The sequence below is a fragment of the Scleropages formosus genome, chromosome 24 (assembly GCF_900964775.1).
Source record: "Scleropages formosus chromosome 24, fSclFor1.1, whole genome shotgun sequence".
NCBI classification, from domain to species: domain Eukaryota; kingdom Metazoa; phylum Chordata; class Actinopteri; order Osteoglossiformes; family Osteoglossidae; genus Scleropages; species Scleropages formosus.
In genome coordinates, this window is record NC_041829.1 from 5,248,237 (window position 1) to 5,266,548 (window position 18,312).

At 42.4% G+C, this 18,312-nt stretch overlaps 1 protein-coding gene across 3 annotated transcripts in view; it reads right to left on the bottom strand.

Annotated features, from left to right (window-relative positions):
* Positions 1–16,199, bottom strand: part of ppfia2 (PTPRF interacting protein alpha 2) — a 112,030-nt gene extending 95,831 nt beyond the window's left edge. For 2 of the 3 annotated variants that reach the window (XM_029248763.1, XM_029248762.1), the window contains exons 1-2: positions 15,041–15,342; positions 8,121–8,375 (exon numbers count right to left, since the gene is read on the bottom strand). In XM_029248763.1, the coding sequence (XP_029104596.1) occupies positions 8,121–8,369 (249 nt within the window). In that variant the 5' untranslated portion in view covers positions 8,370–8,375; positions 15,041–15,342. Of the gene's footprint in view, positions 1–8,120; positions 8,376–15,040; positions 15,343–15,686 lie in introns of those variants that run through there. The other variant, XM_029248764.1, reaches the window with a different exon arrangement.
* Positions 16,200–18,312: the final 2,113 nt, after the last annotated feature.

Below are 18,312 nucleotides of genomic sequence, written 5' to 3' on the forward strand. Positions count from 1 at the left end.
TACGACAGCTTCTTACTGGCTTCGAAGCAGCAGCCAAGCTGCAAATATCACAGGTCAGGTTAAGAAAAACCTTCTAGAAGTAAATCACACAAGGTCCGGTGAGCATGGCAGTGATTGCACATCTAATGTTCTCAGCGCCCAGAAACCAATTGGTCCAAAAGCAGGGGGAATTAGCACTTTTTGTCACTTGTGTGGAGCACGGGGCAGCGGAGCACATCAAAGCTCCAATTTAGCTTAAACTTTGTGAACAGGTGCAGGGCTCCCGCTTCCTTCATTACTTTCTCAGACTAACAGGGCACTTTGGCCAAGTGCACCCATTCTGCAGATTGTAGTCAAAGTGGTGAAGGTTTTACGGACTCAACGTCTGAGGCCGGTGGTGAGGACCTGGTAAAGTTAAGTGCCTCCTGCTGTCATTTTTGCCTCGCCCAATTTTACATGCAATCTCCAAAAATGTGGAAATATGTCATCAGTATCACACAGTGTACCTCTGTGGGGGGGATCATTCTCATCTGTTCATATCATCATGCGTGTTGTCATAAAATCAAAGAAAATTGGTTTGCTTTCAGAAAACAGAGCTTCCCTACTACCCCTAGCAGCCAAACTACAAAAAGAGAATTAAACTTCGGCCACAGTGAAAACCCCATGAAGTGTATCAAACAGAAGAGCTTTAATACTTTAAACAATGCATACTGTAGATTTCCTAGGAAACTACTGAAGCACTTTGCAAGTGTTGTGACTTCCTCTTTAGCCTTGCTTTGGGCCATTAAAGACATCTGTGTGTTAATGCCTCATTAAATCTCTCTTCTCCTTGTTTGATGGAGAGTTGGACACACAATGCACTTGAACATAAGTGACTAAGACAGACAGGTGCAATTGTTGGCACATGGCAGTTAAATTCATGAGATTAGTGGTAACTTCGCTGGTTGTTCTTTAGTAATGTTGATCAGAACTGTCTCAATACATATTAGTTTTCAGTTCTTCAGGCTGTGGCTTTACTCCACTACAAAGACAATGTGGAATCAATATCTATTTAAGGCACTCAAACTTAAGGATATAGTATTATATATATAAAATTTAGGAAAAGACAAGAAAATGGGAATACTTGCCTGGACTGTGAATGTTAAGGATCTTCAAAATTAAAGGAATGCCCAATATTATAGACCCTGACCACACACACCCACCCACAACTATGATTGCTAGCTGTCCCAGGATTTTTCACACACCTAGCAGACATCTCAGGTCTTTCGCAATGCTTCAAACTTGAGTAAATGACTGAATGATCCAAAAAAAAAAAAAAAAAAAGTTACACATATACTGTATATAAACTATCATGCCTTTCCTGCAACATCTCTGCAATACAGGAATCCTCCAGTGTAGAAATGAGGAAAGGATTTTATTATTTGCTCAAGCTCATTTCCCTGTTCGGCATGGTGCCTCACAACCCCTGGGCTGTAGGTTCGATCCAGCCCAGTGTGCGGCGTTTGCATATTCTCCCCAGGTTCACGTGGGTTTTCCTCTAGATGCTCCAGTTTCCTCCCACAGTGTAAAATGCGTTTCAGGTAGACTGTTGCCTTTAACCGTTTGCCTTTAGTTTGTGTATGTGCGAGTGAATCCGAGGCCGATTCCTCTCTTCCAGCAACGTCAGAGTGTGTTCTGTAGGGAACTGGCTATGGCAGACAGTGGGATTGCATCAGAATTACATGAGCCGGGTAGAAGGAAAACAAGAAACAAGCAGGTTGACATTACACGAATGATAACACAGTAATGACAAGTTTAAAATGACACTTTATGTACATTTAAACTGGGCTTATATTAGACATTCACCTTGTAGCACTGTAACCTGGAGTTCGCTTATGAATGGAAGCATTCATATTTTTGTCGGCTTGTTTATTTACTAAAGTTTGAGTTTTAGTGCTATTTTTAAGTTAAGGGTGGTTGAAAAAAACTAGAGGTTTTTCGTATAAAATGGGGTTACACATTCTGTACTCCCTCTCAGTCACTTTGTTTGACCCTGTATAACATCTCAAAATTGTGAAAAAGGAGCAGTGGAGAAAGTTTGAGGAGCACATATGGTCAGAGGTGGGCCCAGTACTGAATAACTGGCCAGTCACTCGTCACTAAACAGTGTTCACAGTGACTATATACGTGCAGCTGCTTGTAAGTATTTCAAGAAAAGGGTAAGAGAGTACGCTGCTCAAGTGACGTGGAGGTCATAAACTCTGCAGAAATAAAGCATATATTCCTGCTCCTCATCAATCACAATACAACAGTGTACCAATAGTGTCTGAGTAAAAAGATTTCCTGGAAGGTAGTTTTTTGATTTTTTTTTTTTTTTTTTCCTCTGACATCCGTAAAGTCATTTATTTTGACTGGCTTGTATAGTACATGACACAGCCCAACAGCTTTGGTGCCAATATCAATGAGTCACCCTGGCAGAATTAAATGGAATTTTGTAACCTTTCCTCAAAGAAAGACAAGGGACCTTTCACCTCAGTTTAAGGTAAATTATAGGGAGAGGTAAAGCAAAACAGATCTAAGAACAATAAATAGGACAATCACACTGGCTTGATCCTTTCACCTTTTAAATTTTTTCTTCTACCAATTAAGGACCATCAAAATCCTTTTGTTGCATCTTAGATCTCAAAGCAGTGTCACACTCAAGTAGTGAAGTAACTAAAATACACTGAAATGAACATTTAAATGCTTGCTCCAAGAAACTGTCCCATTGTTGATATAGCAGCCTATTATCTGCTCAGTCCATTGAATTTCTGTGTTTATGAGCAGGAAGGATGCGTGTCAGATGTGAGAACCAGTAACCTACACTGCAGGCAAAAAGGGGCTAGGGTACAGACAGCAATAATAATAATAATAATAATAATAATAATAATAATAATAAATACACTGCCTTGGCTGCAAAAACCTGATGTCTGGGGAAAGAGGCTCAACCTGTTCATTTGATAGGGCCTTAAGATGACTTAAAAGGATTGGGAAGAGTCCTTGTGAGTCAGCTAGGATTTTTTGCTCATCTCTGATGCTCTCTTCTGCAGTACAGTGTGGTTTAACCCCCCCCCCCCCACTTTTCTGGTACAATCCATGCTAGCGTGACCAGCCATTGTGATTTTGCCCAGCCCTCTAAATCATTTGCCTTGTGGCCACTGTGCTGGCAAACAAATGCATACCACAGGATTAATTCTACAGAATGGACTCCTTAAATTTCCACATAGAGACAGAAGAGGAGCAACAAGAAAGATTTAGCATGGTAGCTCATATAATTCTAGTTCCTTTAAACCAGTCAAGGAACACCATTCAAAAGGTCTAGGTGGCTGAAATTCATTTCTCATTCATTCTTTGGGTTGATTACATTTCCAACCATTTCAGCTACAGTCAATAAAACAGAAAGATGGCCATATGATGGGTATAAATTGACAGGTCCATACTTTAATCTAGTGCAGTGTTAGGCTTCATTACAACATCTATGGTACTGATCAATAATCTTGTATCTCATTACTGTCTTGCTGTGACAAAAAGGTTGGAGATACTGTTTGGGAAGAGCAGCAGCTGGAGGTGAATGTTCAATAACAGCAATTCACATGAAACTCACTCAAACACACACCTGTTTTAGATAGCTAGTCTTTTCAAAAAACTGTTTTAAAATGATTACCAGATTCATAGAACTGAGGGTCAAGTCCAAAATCAGAATGTATGCATGTATCACCACCTTGGAGTGAATTATTTTCCATACTGTGCATGCAATCTTGTGTGGTCTATTCCGATTTTCACTCACGAGGTCTTATGCTAGGTCTAACATACTAAGTGAGATGCAACAAAACCAGCTTCAGCATTTTCTCTCCTTGTTCAAATATACTTAAAGGATATACTTAATGAAAGTGTTTGTATACATTGTCAAGGTAGAGGAGGAAAAAAAAATTTCTTTACACCAACACTTATTTTGTAGATTATAACTGGCACTGAGCAGATGTGTTGTAATACATAAACTAAAACATGTTCCTCACCAGCCTACAGAATGATCCTTGCTATGCATTTAAAATCTAAGATTTTACATTTATTCACCTGGCAGACACTTTTCTCCAAAGCAACTTATGCTGGATACTATGTAGCGCGACTAACCCACACACCTTATTCACCACGGTGACTTACACTAGGCCAAACCATCCCTTTGTTTTAAGCTCCTTCTCCTTGAGATACGGATAAATCCGAATCATCATGGTAATATTTTCAAATCACTTTGCCTAAGTATGTAGTACTACAAAGTAAGTGCTGGAAGTTTCTTTTGACAGTGATAATTATCCATGTGGATGGCCTGGTGGTGCAGCAGGTAGCTCTGCTGCCTCACAGTGCCTGGAGTGGAATTCACATGTTCTCATGTCTGCGTTACTTTCCTGCCACATTCCAAAGACATGCTGTCCAGGTGAACTAGCAATGCTAAATGGCCTTAACTGCGTGTGAATGGGTCAGTGACTGTGTGTGTGTCTACCCTCCGATGAACTGGTGCCCCGTCTGACATGCACCCTTACCCCCCATGATTCCATGATAGCCTCTGCAGTGTCAAGACCAAAACATGCAGTTACTGAAAGTGAATGAACGACAATCATCCATCCAGCAACCAAATACTTATGAAGACAGATTTTACATGCAGCCTTCGCATATGGATTAGTTTTTTATCCTGCATGAGAGATAAATGTCAGAGGAACAATGAGGACTGGGTTTAAACAGAAAAAACAGAACGGGATGATGCAGAGCCATGTGATCCAAGCCTTACTAGGCTCTGCCACACCAAGTGCATTTGATCCATCCCCTAAAACCATCATTACTGAAAAGAAAAGGATTCCTATACAACTCTGACCAACAGGATTCAAATGTCTAGAGGCCCTACACTGTGACATTAAGAGAAGCAACAAAACTTCCACTGCATAATCATGTCCCTTGGAAAAGCTTGCATAAACTTGGAAAAATGCAAACAGCATGGCCGAAACCAAGACAGCTAAATAATAGGAGACAACTGATTTCACATGATGATTAATTTCATATGAAGCTGGAAGCATGTTGCTTTATATTTCATACTTCCTATAAAGCCACCTAACCCATGTAAGTTTGTAGCATATTTGTCACCATGGTTTGGCTCGAGGTCCCAGCTTTGCAGCAACCTGCTAGGGCACACCCTGGCTATCACTATGTGGCCAGCCACAGCCCTACTCCCATCCCTCCCTGGGTTCAAGCAAGGAAACAGTGATGTGGGGGAGGGTAAGACAAGTACATTTTCATTGCGTTATTTATGCATAATACAGCCATGTTGTGACCTGCAGACTGGCTGTCTGAGGGTGAGTCATGCCTGGATGATGGGAGGTGGGGTGTAGAACCCGTGGAACCGATGACAGGGGCTGATACAGTCAAGGTCGGCCATGACTGGAAGCAGAACTCTAAGAAAGTTCACCACAAGAAACTCACTACTAACAGTACAGTTCTTGACATTCAGAGCATTAGCCATTTTTATATTTGAATAGCTCTTCCAAAATGAACAGTGGTAAGTGTTCTTAAAAGTCTTCTTAAAATCCTTTCCTGAATAAGTCTGCTTCATCACTTAGAAATGCTTTAAGCGAAATACAATTATATGAGAAATTGTTATTAAAAAGGATACAAAACTGACCGAATAAGCGTCACAAACAAGTGCATCACCCTTATGACTCAGGCCAATTGATGCTGTTTAAATATAAACTAAAAATCACATGTGTGTGACAGACAGCAAAAGTATGCCCCCCTGGACAATTGCATCGCATTTCATTTCATGAAACAATGACTTTATACAGTGGTCCATGAGCATCAAGTGTGCAGGAATGTAACTAGGATTAAAATTAATTACCGTTACAATAACCTCAAATAAGTGTTTACTGTTGCATCTGTTTGAAAACAGACTACCTTGCCTGCCATTTATCCCTGCCAGCTTCTCTAAAGAAATACAGTACAAAAAATGAGCACTTACCAAGTGGACTTTGTAGCTGGAAACTTGTGTGTACTTTACCAAACCCTTCGCTTTCTATTTCACGTTTAGCAAGAGCATACGGCACGTGAACACCAGAACAAACCTGCATGTTTACGCATAGCGCCTGTAATCGCAGCAGAAATCCAACCTTTTCTCATACACTGGAGATATTCTGCTGCTCTTATTTAGTTTTACCTTCGTGTCATGTAACTTCCTCCAGTCTCAGCAGTCAAGTCATAACATAGGAAGTAGAACTGTTCTTTGTCTAACATCACGCACAATGAGGACAGCCAACACAGACCACATTTCCAATAACAAGCTTACCTACACACGTGAAGAATACCTCAAGTCCTTGAACTTACATTTTTTTACCCATGTATTTTCTGAACCTCAGACAAAGTCATTTACATGAGCAAATCCTGCCAGTGCACAACCACTTACACTCCCTCTTAGGTGTCAGACAGCAGGAACACACACTTTTTGGAAAGCCATCCTCACTTTTTCAGTTTGTGATAAATTATTGAACTTCTGCACATAAAGCCTGCCTTCCCCATCGCTTCCAAAACCACATGAATTATTTTGATAGCCGTGAGAACTGCCAGTGAACAAAGTCCCCCCCCCGAAAAATATTCCTCAGCAATGGAACCATGGAGGACCACTGACTAGAATTTCTAATAGGCGTACTTACTGCCAAGCCTCTCTGTGGAGAAACTGAGTTTTTTTTAGTTGATTAAGTACAATGATTTTGAAAGACAAACTTTGAGGAATTTAAAATTTAATTTTTACAATCAATAGTCACACATGAAGGCTGACCATGTATTCAAAGAACTGCTGTGATTAAGAAAAAACCTCCTGATAGAGAGTAAATTCAGTCTCTCTCTCACTTACACACACACACACACACACACACACACACACACACACACACTCTCTCTCTCTAAAGACAATTCTGAGACAGAATTGTCAGAACAGAATGCCTTTGGATTGTGGAACAACATGGGAACGGCCAGAGGGTACCCATGTGAACTCATGGACTGAGCAGGATCTGCATTCAATCACAAAATACTGTGGATTCATTGCTCAGCAGCTACTGTTGTCCAAAGCGACTTCCAGCATTTGACCCATTTATACAGCCAGTATCTTTACGGGTCAAATATGTTGTACAAGAGTTCCACAACAGTAACAGGGAACAGGGTTTGAACCAGCATCACTCTATGTTAAGCACTGAGCTGCCATAGTGCCCACAAGAAATTTCATGTTTGATTTAGATTCAGTGTTTGACTACAGGCAAACTCATCATTAACATCATAATAGAGGGCTGACATCTAAAAAGAGAAACATTTACAGAAATATTATTCATTTAAATAATGCTTTCTAAAAAGTGACTTAGATGTTAAACAACCCATTATTTACCCATTTATATAGCTGGGTAATTTTTACTGGAGCGGTTTAGATATAGTACCGTGCTCAAGAGTACTGCAGCAAGAGGCGGGATTCAACCTGCAACCTCTGAGCCCAAAGGCAGCAGCTCTAATCACTACGGTACTGGTAGCCCCAAAAATCCAGACACAAAAAAACAAAAAAACAGAGATGCATAAAAACCATACGATGCATGGAATTTAAATACAGGTGGTCCCCGATTTATGATGGGGTTACGTTCCACGAAACCCATCAGAAATCAAAAATGCATTTAATACACACTTCTGCGTGACAGAATGGGAGATGTGGGTTGCTGCTGCTGCCCAGCATCGCAAGAGAGTATTGCTCCACATATCGCTTGCCCGGGGTGGAAATCAAAATTCGAAGTACGGTTTCTACTGAATGTCTATCGCCAGCTCACCATCGTAAAGTCGAAAAAATCGTAAGTCGAACCATCATAAATCAGGGACCACCTGTATAATAATGAACAACATAAAGTGAACCAAGATGAGACAAACACCCTAAGTTGAGAACTTGGAGTAGATGAAAGTTAACAATATACCACAGAGTTTTCATGTTAAAGCTAAACTGCACCAACACTTCATAAGGAACACCGTTAAAACACCAACATCACTGATTTTAAAATATGTTGTATGAAAACATTCATGAGCCAGAAGAGTACGTTGACAGAGATGGGACCTACCTGTGGCAGGGCAGAGCTAAGCTGCCTCTGCAGCGAATCACGGTCGTATATGACATCCTGCAGGTGCTGCTGGGCCAAGCCTAGGCTCTCCTGTGTCTCACGTAGTGTGTCCAGGAGCCGGTCACGCTCATCCAACATGTTAACCATCAGCTGCTCAAAGTGCGAGTCCGGGTCCGAGACACTGCTCTGGGAGCCCCGCTGGCTGGCGGCAGTGTCCTCGCTGATCGTGGGCATCACTTCGCACATCATCTTGTCCTGCAGATAGAAGCAAAATTCATATATCTTTTCTTCTGATATACTGCGTGCACATTGTAGGTAAAGATGTTTCTTACAGGCTTCACATATGACACCTGCGTGAGCTTTTCAGTAGTTTCCTTCTATACTAAAGAGACTCTTTGCAGATGCGAAAACCAAGAGAGATCAGAGGACAGCTTCTCCAGTAGGAAGATATCAGGCTGAATTCAGGGTCTTTGCAGTCCCTGTGACAGTGCTTACTGCTGTAATTTCTTTTGGCAAGGATAGAGAATGACATTGACTCACTTGCTTTCACATCACCCCCTACTTGCAAAGAAGACTTGGAAACTTGTCACTCTCCTCTAGATCTCACGGGTGTACCGTTTTGTGGGTCAGCACGTATCCTGCATGGCTGGTTATGTAATACAGCTGATCTATACTACAATAGATCTCTAAGCCCCAATTCAGAAAGGAAGAAACTGATCTAGAGCTCTGTGCCAGTAGAAAGCATATCTTCAGAGTGCATTTCATTGTGACTACAAGGTTATGAAAAGCACTAAATGTTCAGTCTGCAAATTTCCAAATAAAAAGGTGCATATACAGTATACTATAATGGAGACCCAGTGTTTGCAGTCCAACCAAAGGAGGACGTAACCAGCGTAGAATAAAAAGCAATTCACTGACTGGTTGATATACCAAACAGGACTAATGTGGAAGCAGCGAGCATGCACTTTTAGCATGTGACAAACTCCTGCATGATTGTGAAACAGTAACTCATGTTTTTTTCCTTGAAGAGAGTGAAGCAGCCCCAGTGAGTGCCTGCCAGAAGATAATAGCCGAGCTGTCACTCGGCACTTGCTGCAGTAGGAGGTCGCGGCCTCTACAGGAACCGGGCAAGCTGCCATTCTCAGTGTTCCTCAGCCAGCACACGAAGAGGCCCTCTAAGGCCCAGTCTCACCAACACAGGTCAAAAACAGATGTTCACAAGGTTCAGAGTGATGGATCAAAACCAAAGCTTAAAGATGTATTTACGACTGAGGTGGAGCCGCACAGAAGATTGCATCCAATAAGGAACACTAGTTTAAGTAACTAGCTACTGCCACACTATGGACTCTTACATCATCATTGATGATCTTGGAGGTAAATACCTCTGATATTCACAAGGGGCCAGTTTCTTCCAGCTGAATATTTGTACACTAGATTTCCCTTTTTCACCACTTTATCTGAATGAGTGATGCCTTGGACGGGTCATATTCCCCAGAGTGACATTTAATCTTATCCAAGTTAAGGCTATTTCTCTACATTGGGATTTATATCTAACACCATGCGAGAAACAGTTTTCATTTAAAGAAAACTAACCTTCTCTACTTTTTTCACTAGCTACTTGAGCCTTGAAATGCAGGTGGATTAACATATCAGCCAAACCCAGAGCAACGACAGGAAAGAAATGAACTACGGACAGGGAATATAGTTGTCATTGTAGACACTAGCGAGAGCATGCTATTAATCATCCTCTGATGAAGTAGTCATCAGAACCAGAAATGGAAAGTTGTGCAGTTCTAGACTAGTGCAACACCCACAGTACACCACAGGGACCAACAATAAAGCAATAATGCAATAACGCCCTATGAGGGCAGTACAGTCTGCTTGTTGTTGCGATTTTAGATCTGAAATGTTATACTGCATTTGTATAAAAAACACAAAATCAGCCAAAACATTAGCCCCCTGCCTAATATTGTATAGGTCCCCTCGTGCTACCAAAACACCTCTGACCTGTTGAGGCATGGACCCCACAAGACCTCTCAAGGTGTCCTGTGGTATCTGGCACCAAGATGTTAGCAGCAGATCCTTTAAGTTGTGAGGTGGGGTCTCCATGGATCGGACTTGTTTTTCCAGAACATCCCACATATGCTCGATCAAATTGAGATCTGGGGAATTTTTAAGCAAAGTCAACACCTTGAACTCTTTTGTTATGTTCCACAAACCATTCCGTGAACAATTTTTGCAGTGTGGCAGGACCACTGCCATCAGGGAATACCGTTACCATGAAGGAGTGTACGTGGTCTGCAACAATCTTTAGGTAGGTGGTACATGTCAAAGTAACATCCACATGAATGCCAGGACCCAAGGTTTCCCAGCAGAACATTGCCCAGAACATCACACTGCCTCCACCAGCTTGCCTTCTTCCCATAGTGCATCCTGCTCCCATCTCTTCCCCAGGTAAACAACGCACACGCACCCGGCCGTCCACATATTCTAAAAGAAAACGCGATTCTTCCGATCAGGCCACCTTGTTCCATGGTCCAGTTCTGATGCTCAAGTGCCCAATGTAGGCACTTTTGGCAGTGGACATGGATCAGCATGGGCACTCTGACCGGTCTGCAGCTACGCAGCAAGCTGCGATGCACCGTGTGTTCCGACACCTTTCTATCATGGCCAGCATTAAGCTTTTCAGCAATTTGTGCTACAGTAGTACTACTGTGGGATTGGACCAGACGGCCTTTGCTCCCACAAACACACATCAATGACCCTGTCGTCGGTTCACCGGTTACCCTTCCTTGGACCACTCATGGGAGGCACTAACCACTGCATACTGGGAACACCCCATAAGAGTTACTGTTTTGGAGATGCTCTGACCCAGTCGTCTAGCCCTCACAATTTGGCCCTCGTCAGAATCGCTCAGATCCTTACGCATGCCCATTTTACTTGTTTCCAACACATCAAATTCTAGAACTGACTGTTCACTTGCCGCCTAATATATCCCACCCCTTGACAGGTGCCACAGTAATGAGATAATCGATGTCATTCACCTTAGCCGTCCGTGGGTTTTAATGTTGTGGCTGATCGGTGCGTCTTTCTCTAAACAGTAAACTATTCACACCTTTCAAAGCCAGATTATAATTTCTCATATTTAGATTTAAGTGGAGGTAATCTGGAACAAATAGGGAATAGGTTAAGGCATTTGCTATCAAATGCCTATATTAAAGAATTAGTATTTATAAATTCAGCACCTATGAACATTCAGGACACATTTTGGTATGTACTTAGGCTTTTAATTTCAACATAAGCCAAAAAAAAGATATTATATACATTATTTGCCTTGACATGTGTCCAATATACTCACGTATCACAAGTAAATGCAGCATTGTGTATAAAGAACAACAGATCCATTATGAACCATCCAAGTTAAATACACACCGGCCAGCATAACTGTCAAGATATAAACTAAACACTTTATAAACAAAAAAAACAAACACAAACTTTGTAATCATAATCATGAAAAAGGCTGAGGGGAAATGAAAATCATTAACCCTGTTAACCAAGGTGGTTACTGATTTAAGGGCATCAACAAAGATTAGCAAGACATGGGGACTTTATCCTAGTGCCATATGCCAGTCAGTGAATAATTTAAAAAGGATGAATTCAGGGCTCTGGTCCCAATCACTGCACCTCTCCTGTGGTACACTACAGACACCCACTGGAGAGGTCCAAGTCTGGTGCTGAATCTGCTTGGGGGTGGGGGGTTGAGAGTGGTACAGTGCTGGGGATGCCACCGAACCTGACATCACTGAAGTACAGGACGCTACTGAGTGCATCACTATCGCATAGGTTATTAAGCTATGAGCTACAAGTCAGCTCCTTCTCAAGTGAAGGAAAAGTGCAGGTAATGGTTTGGAACTCATGGCCTACTTTCACCCACCAATTCTACCAATTAACAATGCTTTGCAGGGTAACAGCCAACAGAATTTTGTTCAGAAACCCTTCAGAAAAGGCAAAAATAAGTATCTGGACAGGCCCCACAGGTCAATAGCTACTGAATGTATGAGCTTGCAAGGGCTAGTATAATACACTTGTCATATCAAGAAGCACAGAGCTCAACACGACATACTGACTGACACCTTACACTCAAAAGTGTCCTACAGCAAGCAAAAGAACAGCAAGAGGCGAGGCTTGACGTGCAGCCTGTCTTCACACTTGTCTGCTTTAGGACAAATTAACAAAGATAATTGACTTGTCTTTGATGAAACCATTGTACGCTGCATTACTCTAGGTGTAATTTACTCAGACTGCCTGATTAGTACTTTTACAGAGAGGGTGCCCCCTTCCCCTAGAGCCAAACCAGATGCCACAGTAATGTGATATGTCATCTACAAAATAAAGCTCTCAAGAGGCTTGAAAAGAGGAACGCATAGGAAAGGGGGTAGGGGGGAAACACACACACACACAAAATAGATTTAAAAAGAAGCCACCAAATAAAATCTGCCTTAAAATAATAATAAAGGCCAGGGTATGGGGGGGGGGGTCATCAGAACATTTTGAACCCCTGAAATTTGAACTTGCACTGACCCCAGAGAAAAAAGAGGGGAAAATTATCTCATAAACTCTGTTTAACAAAAAGGGTGCAGTGACTAAAATTGTAGAGTGTAAAGTTTAATAAGAAGAAAATAATCCAGCTATAAGAGTTCATATTTTATTTTAAAATTGTTTTAATTGACAATATTGAATTAGTTACATGTGAAATCATTTGACAGCTTCTTGAAATAATCAACCAACGTCTGTGCCAGTATTGAACTTGTAGACCACCCCCGACCTCTTATTTTGAAATGGTATTCAAAGCAACATCTTAGGAAATGACATTCCTTCCACCTTATTCACAGAGAACCATTTCAGTAAGAAACGTTCCCTTCGTACCTTACACTAAGGCTGTTTAACCAGAGCAGACATTGAACACCTTGTCTCCACATTAGCCCTCATGCAACTTGTTTGAATTTTGAAGTTGTAGGAATTGGCAGATCTTGATTTTGTTCTTTGTACAGAGCCTATTCTTCGGAGTGCATCAAACTGCAATCCATCATGAAAATAATTCCCTACAAACACAATATTTGAAATGCAACGCAGAATGAAAAGCAGCAGTGTGGCATTTATTGCCTTTTACTCACAGATATATAGCACATGCTCTACGCTGCTGCTTTGTCTGTGTCAGACATGAACAATTAAGGTTAAAATTGACTGTATAACAGAAGTACTCACAGAGTCCATAACCACAGCTACTCTTACTTCATACATAATGCTTTACAAAAGCTGCCAATTGTCTTCATCAAATGCCCCACAGTAATGTGAAATCAGAATTTTCATTGTCTTTATTACTTAACTACCATGTTATAATTAACCGATACCGAACCAATGATTCTACTTGTACTACTAACTTCACTAATTTCTGTTTTTGAGATATAATCAATTAAATACTAGACAACAGGTAAGCTAAAATAGCCTTGTTAAGGGGGGGGGGGGGGGGGGGGGGGGGGGGGGGGATTGCTACCCCTGCCTTGAATAGCCCCTTTCGTAGTGAATGGATTGCTTGACTTGGTCTCAGGGGGTGTGAATCGTGTTTCATCATGCATGATGTCATTATGGTACGGGCGCTGCCGGGGAGCCTTAAAGAGAGCGTCATGGCAACGTTGCCACAGCATTGCCTCCCCAAGCCTACAAAACCCAGGAAGCAAGGTCATTCAAAACAATCAATCGATGGAGATTTAATAAAGCACAGATAAAGATGGAATAGCATTATATCCAGTCAAAATCTGATTCGCTGCTGACCATAAGGCTCAGTTTGACAGTTTTTTTTTTTTTTTTTTAAAAACAAACCTACACATCATCATTATCTTGGTATCAACATTAAGGCGCATAGGGTCAGAAAAGGCGCTATGATGACATTTCATCGAAAAAAGCTTAACTTTTGCTATGGAAATAAATTCAGCATATTTTACTGACCGTCAACTAAACAGGGAATTTTTAGAATATGGACTATAATAACCATTTGCATTGTCGTGGTACATCCCAAGTCTGATCCTCACTCATGTAGTCCATGCATGCAACTTGCCACATATAATTAACCATCTTCTTTGACTAATACAGGAGTAAATGTGTATGATAACATAGCCAACATGTTTCCATGAATATTTGACCAAGTAGAATGAATAAATAAGTAATGCATAAGGAGCACAAATATTCATTTGTACATTTCATCTAGAAATACGCTGAAAAACTGGCATCAAATGTTAATACTCAAATTACTTTCTGTCAAGGGCACAGACACATCCTCCTGCGTGCACACATTTCCATATGTTCCATTCATATCAGCCATGCAAATATCCCCACAACGCATGGATTACCAGAAATAGGAGGGGCACATGCATCACAGTTCTCCATTCACCATAGGCTTTGTGAATACAGTACTTGACACTAGCGGTGTCTGTCTCATGTGTGAGCGTCATCAATTTTAAAAAAAGCCAAATTATAATGATTTCAGAAGAACATCTGGTGCGCTTTCATTTCAGCTGAGGAGAATCTCTGCCCATTGTCTCAGTTGCATGACATCATTCTTTAGCTCCACTCGCACTCCGTTCTAACTTTCACTCCCTCGCAAGCAGCAGGGATGCAAGCAAGCAGCCAGATTCGAATGGCTGTCTTTGATGGAAGAACAGAACGTATCCAAGTGCATCCACAACAAGCCTTTCCACATCTGGAGAACTTTCCTGGTCGTGTCTCTCTCTGCCTGGCAGCACACGCGGTAGTCGGGTACTGACACTGACAGGTATGGATGGGGGTACACGGTGACGGTGACACGTCTGCTGATGGATGATGATGGAGGGACGGACAGGAGCTTCATCATTGATAGTACTTACAGCTGACCTGTGTGTTCTTCCAGGGTCCTGATGAACGCGGATCAGTCAGACCCAGAGTCAGTCAGTCGGATTCGTGCCGCTGACCAGCGGCGCTGCGGGAGCACCGGGCTCCAAGCCCCACCCGCCTACGGCTACGCTCCGCACGCGAGCAGCAGGGCTCCTACATCCACAGCGCACATGTCTCACTCCGTCCACCCGACCCGTTCACACATCGGAGACGCCGCTGCTGTCCAGAAAGAGCCATCGGAGGGAAGATGGCATGGCAGCGCTCGCTTGGGAGGCTGAGCCCGGTACAGACCACTCCGTGCATATGGGGGGGGGCGTCTTAAAGTCACAGCTGTGTGCGTTTCTCACGCTCGTGCGGAATGGACCGAGAAGCCCAATTTACAGCCCGTACTAAGCAAGGCGACATATATTCTAAGACATTTTATTCACTTGTCCAGCAGTGAAAGTTAAAGGGTGCGCAGCAGGCGCTGTCCACTTTTGCTTTGATTACAAAGAAACAAGGACATGAACGGCGTCGTGTTGCTATGTTATATATCATGTCCTAGTAACTAAGTAAGTATTGCGCGGTGAGCCGGTTTTCTGTGTATGATTTTGGGGCCTCTCGTCTCGGCTCCATCATGACCAGCACCTGAACACTCACCTTCTCTCTCCGCTCAGGTGGGCTCTGCTTCTTTACCTTCACACTCAACTGTGTGTGTGCGGGGGGAGGTCATTGACGAGCAGGATCAGCGCCTGCTGACGACGCGACGGCGTCCGTCTCACTTTCGGTTGTGTATTCATTTAAATCGCGCGCGTGCCCACTTGTCAACTCTAATAATGATCGCCTTAATTTTTCTTTTTTTTTTTTTTTTTTTTTTTTTTTTTTACCGGTGCATTTGTAATCTCTGTGCTCCTGCGTAAAACTTGTTCCGTTTGTTCGGTAATTCATCAAGTCACTGAAAAAGTAACTCACAGGACTTGGCTAAAGCGAGCTGCGTGAAGCGATGCAGCCGCGGCAATTCAGTTTCAGTCGTTTCAACGAGTTCTTCATTGAGCGGCACCGGCGGCATCATCTCTGACGTAAAATTATTACTTCCACGTGGGAAGTTAAATAGCAGAGAGAGTGGCATTTTGTGGACACGAGTTATTGGGAAAAAAAGCGAAGGCTGCTGTTGTAGGAATTCCCTCGGCGAATGTGTTTAAAAAGCCTCGTTCGTTGTACGCAGCTCGTGGTGGCGCGTGGACCCGGCGTCGATATTATTCTGAGGTAAATTTATGCAGCTACTCGTCACGTGTGATATGAATGAATGGTTGAAAGAAACAAACTCCTTGACTTGTTGAATAACATGTCTGCATTTAAGTCTCTCTTTCTTCTAATGTAAAGTGCACATTGTATTTTCTATGAGACGTACGTCGCTTTGGAGAAAAGCGTCTGCTAATGTAAATCATGTGTTTTTTCTCCAGAGAAATCATGTTCACTGCGCTTTCTGCACAACCGCAGTCACTCACTACTGGTGTCTGACGTGTATTGTCATATTGTAATTGTTCAAATCGTGCCCTTTTTCTCCTTTCTCAAACATACAGTTCCGTTAAGGGGGGTAACGAGAATACCGCCTTTATGTAACTGTTTTTAAATACACGTGGTCAAGGGGGAAAAAATGCTTGCAGAGCAAAAAGCCGGACTCGGCAATATTTTCGCAATGATATGATGTAACTAAGAAAATGGCATGTCTCATTTCCCTAATGAATACCAATACCATGTGACAAAAAAGGAATACAAGTATGCTTGTGAGTGTGTGTTATAATTTTAAAATGGAATCCATGTATGTAATGTTGAGCGAATGGTGCCAGCCAAATATTAGCGTTCACTGACTGTAAGTTTGCTTTGGAGAAACGCATCTGCTAAATGAATAAATCATGTAATGTAACTAACTTGTATCTCGTCCATGTGCTTTGCAGAGCGAAGGACAGCATGCAGAATAAAATACCTGCTGTGGGAAGTATAATAATCATGTAACTGGTCAAAAATGCTGTACTGAGTAACAGTAAGCCTGTATGAAAAGGGAGTATATTGTATATCTTCATGATAAGTTGTTGCAGTTTTTCATTGTATGGGACTTGGTTATGCAAAGGCTTGTATTAACCTCCTCAAAGTATAATTTTATATATATATTTACATTTCCCATGGTTCTTTGTTGTGCACATTTTAAATATTGCTAAAAGCACATCCTCTTAAACACAGTCTGAAGCCTCTTGTCCCAAGTAAAGTCATGGTAAATCAGAGCCTAACCCAGCAATGCAGGGTGCAAGGCTGCAGGGGGAGGGGACACACCATGGACAGGATGCTAGTCTGGCACAGGTTACCCCAAGCAGGACTTGAACCCTAAACCCCTGAGAGAACGGGCCCCGGCCGAACTTGCGGCGCCACCATGCCCCCCTTCTCTTAAACACTTTTTATTTTTTTCTCTATATGCCCCTGGTTCTAAAACTTGTATAGATTGAAATGACTGTTGATGTAAGTGTTGGGAAAGCAACTTCAGAGAATAGGATTCACTCATGAAGAAAGCAGTCTGTTTGCCCATCACAATTCCTGTGTTCTTAATACGCCTAAATGTACATGTTAGTTTTGGTATTTCTATCAAAGTATATTTAGGAAAACTACCGAGGATAAACACTAGGTGATTAGGCCCTTTATCTTTAAGAAAGATAATCCTTCAACAACCTGGTGAAAGGAGTAAGTCCTTAATTATACCTGCTTTGCCAAGAGAAATAAACATGATCGTTGTCAACAACTGCTTGTCCGGAGCAGGGTCGGAGCAAGCCGGAGCCCTGGGACGGGATGCCAGTCCGTTGCAGGGCACCCCACGCAGGTCTCAAACCTCAGATTCACCACACATTGGGCACCAGCCAAACCCACCACGCCACCATGTCCCCACTATGTTGGTGTAACATGCCGGGGGGGGGGGCAGAGTCTGGGGTAAGCCAGCCGCAGTTGGGGCTAATTGCAATCTCTATTTCTTCCCCTGGATGAGAGAGAAAGAGGGCGAGAGCCATGACCCCGAAGCACCGCCCCACTCTACGTGTTCCCGGTTCCCCCCTTTCCCCCACTGTTATTTTCCCCTGCACTGCCCTAAATAAACATGCCGCGAGGCGAGCACCTCACCTGTTCTGCCTCCTCTGTCGCAGTAGGTTACCATATTCATTTAAAGTGCATATTTAAGCAACTGTCTCTCAGCTTCTTGCTACAGTTTAATGAAGTGGACAATTTCTGTAAAAGGGATTTTTTT